General features: G+C 34.9%; 1 protein-coding gene across 1 annotated transcript in view; it reads right to left on the reverse strand.

Moving 5' to 3' along the window:
* Window positions 1-4,323, reverse strand: part of KRIT1 (KRIT1 ankyrin repeat containing) — a 25,027-nt gene extending 20,704 nt beyond the window's left edge. The window contains exons 1-4 of the mRNA XM_015810630.1: window positions 4,205-4,323; window positions 2,491-2,650; window positions 1,623-1,712; window positions 822-951 (exon numbers count right to left, since the gene is read on the reverse strand). Of these exons, the coding sequence (XP_015666116.1) occupies window positions 822-951; window positions 1,623-1,712; window positions 2,491-2,650; window positions 4,205-4,309 (485 nt within the window). The 5' untranslated portion in view covers window positions 4,310-4,323. The remainder of the gene's footprint in view (window positions 1-821; window positions 952-1,622; window positions 1,713-2,490; window positions 2,651-4,204) is intronic.
* Window positions 4,324-7,525: the final 3,202 nt, after the last annotated feature.

Here is a 7,525-nt window from a genome sequence, read left to right on the forward strand (position 1 = left end):
GCGGGATTGGCCTAGGGAATTTTTAGTGGGGTTTTAAGAGAAATTTTAATTATATAGGCCATAGTAAATATTTCTTTTTAATTTGGTTTTAAATTAGGTATTTATTGTAGTATCTGTTTTATAAGGCTGTCAGCCGCCCTGAGTCCGGTAAGGAGAAGGGCGGGATAAAAATTGAATAAAATAAATAAATAAATAAATATTATGGCGGCAGTTATGGAGAAGTAGGGGAAAGAAAGGTAGCAGCAAGATGTAAGGAATGGATAGGTGGGCTGGATATGTCACACTTGAATTCAGACACAATAACATCACCATTTGGCTGCTGCCCTTTTACTCAACAATATTACATCATATCTATCCAAGCTTCCTTTCCTTTTACTTTCCCAAATTTGACAGCTGAGCCTGTTGGATATGTTGCACTGGACTTCAAAGGTGGCAGCATACAGCTCCATCAGCTAGGGGTAAGGAGGACAGGCAGGCTGATCCATGAAGAAGGTATGAAAAACACTGATGCCTCACCACATTTGCCCTTTCAGACCTCTCCACAGAGTTGGGGGGTCTGGGGGGGTAGCTGAAACTTATAATTATTAAAGTGTTCTGAGTTTCATTCATCTGCATTATAACTGGATCAGAAAAGTTCAGCTGAATTTCAGTCCCATAGTTTTTATTTCATATTTGATACAAAATGCATTTCTCCATTCCATGCATCAGGCACTATGTATCTCAGAAAAGTTAATTACTGAGAGAGAGAGGGGGGGGAAGGGAGAGAGGGAGGGAGAGAGAGAGAATTTTAAAATCAAGTACTTTTGCAAAACTTTTCTTACTTATCTAAGAAAAGTAACATTCTAGCTGTAATTGTAGCAAAATGAGAACTTGATTCACTGCAGACTCTCATGATGTCTTGTAAACAGTAGAAAACTGGGCATCCAGGACTGTAAACATATTTTGTATTATCTATAAAGAAAAGAATTTTTAAAAATGTAAAGCAATTTATTTTAGCTGTCTTTTTACATTTTACTTTTATACTTTTATTCCCGTAGGTATATTTTTCAACATATTCTCCTTAGAGACTGTACAGAAATACTTTTACTGCCGTATCATCCAACTGCAGTAATTCATTTCTGGGGGGAAAAATTGCTTATAAAGGCCTCATAATTTGCCATTGTAGTCCTTCAAGTATCACTTTAACCAAATATGGATTCTTGGTTGCTCCTGCTTCTTTTCTGTCAGTGTGAATGTCTAAACAAAACTGTATAAGCTAAAGAAAAAATGTGGCTTATGGCTCTAAGATGTTAATAAAGAAACAGCCAAAGTTCCTAGTTTAAAGATAACGACAAACAAATCATTTTAGGGAAGATGAATATCCAATGAATGATAATGCACATTTAGGCAAAACAAAGTAATGGGATTAGTTAAATAAGCAGCATGGGTGAATTATTCATCTGTATCACATAAACATAAACAACCAGCCACGCAAAAAATCAACAAATAAAAAACACAAGCCACATCAAAACTAATATAGAGGGAATTCTAAAAAATTCTCCAACAGAAGCAATACATATATACAGAGTATTTTCTAACTTTTGATTAACAACTGTACTTTTAAAATGCACTTTTTATCTTACCTTTGACAACTGTGGGTACAACGAAAAGAGATGCATCCTTGCCTGTGTCTTCACCAAGAGGAAATGTCTTCATTAGCAGAACTCTTTTTCCTTCATATAAATAAGAATTTTTTGTCAATTAAATAGCTGAAGCAGTATTTTTCTACCACATATAATATATACTGAAAACTAGATTGATGGCCTGGGAATTTAGAATTCAAGAAATATTCTTGAAAAATCTGAGGATTTGGAAGTAACAGTGGATATAAAAATGTTTGTGAATGTTATCAGATCATTGATGATTTTAAATAATCAAGTATGACATCGTCCTGCCACTTGATTTACTGTACATAGTTGGTGATCTTTAGGAAAAACTGCTATAAAACACCTTACAAAGGACTGCCTTTAATACTATTTGAAAACTCTAATTAATTTTAAAAATACATCCATCTATATGAATGTAGGAATAAGATACAAAGAGCATATTAGCTATTTATAATTTCCAGACACATTAGAAAGTATTGGTTTTAACTGGGACTTAAGCTGTTTAAATATTATAAAAGCTTCTTTTCTGTACTTTCTGGCCATATGTCAACATTTACTCAAAGCATCTGAAATTAGATTAGAAAAGACAAGAGAAAGGGTATTTAAAAGCAGGAGACTTTTCATTTTTCTTTTAGATAGATAAAATCATCCTATACTGCAAAAAGAAATCAAAATGCATCTTTTCTAGCAACCATTCAGAGAATTAGAACAATATTTTAGTTGGATTGAATGCTACCAAGCATGAGGCAGGATTATTAACTGATGGGATTAGAATTTGGAAATGTTCTTCTTTTATGGTTGGTTATAGGAAAACACAGAACACAAATATTAAAGCCATCATTACCTTTAATCCCTTGGTTTCCTGGTGAAATTGGTTTGGTGGTTTCTAGTATATAGTCCAGGATGCTTTGGGTTATATCACTGTCTTCCTGAATCTTAGTTTCTAATAACATTTTCCTTCTCTTTTTCTTATGTCCTTCAATGGGAACCTCAAGTAACAAAATCTTGCAATGATAAAATTAAATATTAGTGAAACACAAAAATCCATATTTATTTAAAAAACTAACACTTATACCTAACGTTTGGGATGATATAGATTAATCTTTCCCAATCCAAAATTCTCCTGTGGAAATTATAACTCATAGAAGTTCAAACTAGCAATGGTAGAATAAGACATATTTTACTGCATGTAAAGTAAATGCAATAAAAGTAATGTCAGGAAAAATTATCAGCAAAAATATATACACTTCATGAAAGAAGTAACTAAATACTATGTCAAGAAATTTCTGGACATATTCCAAAAGTATTGCATCATGTTTACAAGCAAGACTTGTTTTTTCCTAAATCAACTATAGATTACTTTTTTCTATGAATCTTTTTTTAAAAAAATATAACATTTTCTTTTTTTAATTTGTCAAAATACATTTCAATAGAACTTTTGTCACTATTATTTGTTTCAGCCAGTTCTGATCATTAAGCATGGATTTGCTTCAAATCCAATATTTTAAAAGCGTATGGTTGAAATTAGTTTATTATCACAATTAAATGGTTTTAAATTTATTGATGAACTGTATCATAAAGCAAAAAGAGAGAGCAACAGCAATAGCACTTAGACTTATATACCGCTCCATAGTGCTTTACAGCATTCTCTGAGAAGTTTACAAATGTCAGCATATTGTCCCAGCAATCTAGGCCAGGGGTGTCAAACTGCCGGCCCATGGGCTGAATGCGTCACGCCAAAACCGTGCCTACCCCATTGCTGGCAATGGGGAAAAAGTCACGATATGTTGTGACACGTCACATGACGTCGTGAGTTTGACACCCATGATCTAGGTCCTCATTTTACGAATCTTGGAAAGATGGAAAGCTAAGTCAACCTTGAGCCCTAGGATCGAACTCCAGGCTGCGGGCAGAGTTAGCCTGCAACACTGCATTCTAGCCACTGTGCCACCACAGATATTATAAATATTCCCCAAAATAAAAATAAACAAATAAATGCAATACCTAATATTGAAACAAAATCTAAAACAAAGCAAAACCACAATGCTAATTTCAAAGCATTTACCTCATATCTGTTTTATTACCTTTAATAAGGAGCAATTATATACTTTAGATTCAATGTCATCTACATAAGTCACATCTGTGGTATCACCTACCATTATGATTGAATAATTACAATTGAGAAATTAGCCATTTATATAATTATATAATCATCCCCAATTTATGAACGCAGGCAAAAATGTTTATAATGGAAATGATATTGCTGAAAAGAAAATCATTCTAACACCTGAAAATATTTCTGAATTTTTATTTGCATTAAGAAACATTATGGATATATTGCAGTGGTGGGATTCAGCCGGTTCGCACCATTTTGGCAGAACCAGTAGCTAATTTTTTGTTGCCTAGGCCCAGAATAAACTTCCGGAAGCAGCATCCACACAGAGAACCAATTGTTCACATATTTGAATCCCACCACTGATATATTGATAACTAAATGTAATTACTGGTAATTATAAATGTTCTTTTCATTAAAGTCAACTCCGGCCCCCTTATTTTACCTCATAGGATTTAGCACGATATTCACGAGAATTGAGGCTTGCAGTATTTTTGGGACGAATGACAGCCACATAGGCTTCTGTTATAGTTTCTGGATTTCCCATCATTTGTTGTTAACTTTTCTTACTGGAAAAAAATCAACTGAAAATAATAATTAAATTCAGAAAACAAGGTTCCAAAACCAGCAGTGTTTCAATTGCTCTGTCCTTCTTAGTCTACATGAATATTACATGAAATCATATGCTTGCAAATCATATGCAAAAGGAAACTGTCTATCTGTGGTTTCTAAAGCTAGGTTGGTATCCTTTTTAAGATAAAGCTTGCAGTTTGCAACAGATGTTTGTGAGCTAACTACAGATTGGAAAGATTCTAATGCTTTCATTTTTGATATTGCTAGACACTGGAGGGGAAGAGACTGAATTACTCCCTTCCTATAAAGATACAAAGACTGCACTCTTCCATATAAGTACTTTATTTCAAAAGGCGGATATATGAAATTCTCCATGTGCTGCATTTCTCAGTCAGCCTTTCTGCTTGAAGATCTCATTAAAGCAAACACAATTTCATTATGATTAGCAAAGCTGATTTTCATGTGATGCTTCCAATATCAAGCTACAAGTTTCCGATATGAAAATAACTACATGTGGGCAAAAATAATCAGTCCCATGTCTATTTATAGATATTGTATACAAGTCTGAAATTACGTTATTTATAACATTCTGATAACTCAAAAGTCAAAGTAGTTATCTTTTAAAAAGATTATAAATGAAATATATATACTGTACCAAAGTACAGTGTTTGACAGTTCAATCTTATTTGGACTATTCTAACAAAATCTTGTATAATTTTATTATTTATTATAGCATGATTTTATAGATTATTTTATTAAAGGCATGACATTTTAACCAGCTTACAAATGTAAATACAGAATAGATTTTCAGTGGAGTGGTGGTTATAAACTATGATGCAGAATACCACTCATATATAATTACTCACAAAGCAACTGTTAATTTATAACATAATTTTTTACATTGGTAAATCTAGGTTCATGCAAATGAACCCTAAGTTTGCTTAACTACAATTTATACTTAAATATCTGATTAGATTTATACAATACACAGGTGTTCCAAGCTCCCTTTTTGGAGTCAGTCCCTCCTACCTGTTACTGAAAAAAATTGGTGGCATATTTTTCCACTGTTTAAGATAAAGAACATGAAAACTATTGTTTAAGATCAAAAATAGGTTTGACTGCTTTTAAATCTTAGAAGGCCTTACAACCCTTACAAGTCTATCTGTTTCAAATTATGATCTTTGTCCCCATAAAAAAGCATAATGAAAGCCAGGATGTAAGTTATTTGGCTTAGGCTTAGCTAACTGGATACACTCATCCATAGTTTGATTAAAAGGTATAATTACCCACTTTTGAAGCCATGATATAGTTGAAACTTTTGATTTGTCAGTTTCTTCTTGCAGACTCCCTTTGATGTTTCTCAACTCCAGAAAAGATACTTTAATTATTTAAAAAATGGCAGAAATTGCCATTTATGATATTTTTCCCTATATTGTCAAATGGGACTCTTGCCTTATATAACTATCAAAAGGTTGTTAGCAATGTGTCATATGCCTGATTTGAAAATGACACAGGGTTGAGATTGACTTTATTCAGTTTTTTAAGAGTGCCACCATATTAATATGTAGCACATTTTGGCATTTAGATCAACCACAAGTTGGTTTATATGGTCTATATTATTTTGTTCCATTGCTGGGCAATAGTTCTTTTGCAGTTTTATATCAGTCAACTAGAGAGAATTAAGAGTTAAGTCTACATTAAAACAGCATTAAGATATCTATATAGAGAACACAAAAATAGAAGGCCAGTTTATAAGCTCATTAGAAACTGATGATAAAAGTCCCCCCCTAAATGTAATTGTGGTGGACAAAAACCCTGCATCAAAGCAAAATTTCCATTCTGGGTGGTAGAACAATCATTGTAGTCCTCAACTTACAACAGTTCATTTGGTGACCTTTCAAAGTTACAACGGCAGTGAAAAAAGTGACATGTCCATTTTTCACAGTTATGACCTTTATAGCATCCCCATGACCATGTGATCAAAATGCAGATGCTTGGCAGATGGTTCATACTTATCACCATTGCTGTGTCTCAAGGTCATGTGATGACCTTTGCAACCTTTTGACAAGGAAAGTCAATGAGGAAACCAGATTCACTTAACCAGGTTACTAACTTATCAGCTGCAATGATTCACTTAACAACTGTGGCAAGAAAGGTCGTAAAATGGGGCAAAATTCATTTAACAAATGTCTCACTTAACAACAAAAATTGGGCTCAGTTATGGTCGTAAGTCGAGGACTACCTGTAGTATCAAGATTTTTTATTCAGTTTTTGACTCCTGGCAATTGCAGTTGTCCCTGCAGGGTTTTTATTGGCAAAATTTCACCAGTGATTCTTGATCCTAGGGCTGAGAGAGTGACTAGCTTCATGCCTAAGGTGGATCTAGAACTCATGGCCTCCTCCACTAAAGAGGCTGCTCTCAAAATTATAGTGCTGCAACTTTTCTTAGAATGGATGATTACAGACTGCAAGTAAATGGTCATAAGCAGTATTAAACAAGAGAAGAGGAGTCCCTATAGATACAGAATACAATCATTCTCTGAGTCCCTGCAGTTTTCTTGACAGGGGTTTCTGTTCAGTTCTGTTCAGTTTGCCATCACCTCCTTCCTAGGGCTGAGAGAAAGTGAAGGGACTTCTGTCACCCAGCTGGCTTTGTACCTAAAGCGGGACTAGATTTCACAGATCTCCCGCTTTCTAGCACGGTGCCCTAACCACTACACCAAACTGGCGCTCAATAACTTCTTAATAGAAATCAGTAATTGCGGGGTCCTTAGTGCTCTCTGAGCTTGCTTGTTTTCTTGCAGACGTTTCATTACCCAAACAGGGTAGCATTGTCAGTGCTGAACAGGCTATATTAATACGAACACAGATTTTTTTTATTATTTCTTTTCCTGCACGCAGTGATTTCAAACAACAACCCATACTGGTCTCAGTCGGAAAGATCCACTCAACCCCAACGCAAAGACAGTCCAAGTGGTCCTTAGTAAGAGGACCACCGATTTCGGGAGGCAGCTGCGAAGGCTCGCCGATTGGCTACCTGAACGAACATCTGCAGCGGGACCAAAGGGACAGAGAGCGAGATAAAGCCCTGGAGCGCTCTAGCTTTGGAAACTCTCGGTTTTCCTTACCACTGAGCCTGGAGACTTTCCAGAAAAAGACGCATCCTCCAAGCCCGGGTTTCGCTTCTCTCCTG

The sequence above is a fragment of the Protobothrops mucrosquamatus genome, unplaced genomic scaffold (genome assembly GCF_001527695.2).
Source record: "Protobothrops mucrosquamatus isolate PMUCROS unplaced genomic scaffold, P.Mucros_1.0 scaffold13, whole genome shotgun sequence".
Taxonomy (NCBI): domain Eukaryota; kingdom Metazoa; phylum Chordata; class Lepidosauria; order Squamata; family Viperidae; genus Protobothrops; species Protobothrops mucrosquamatus.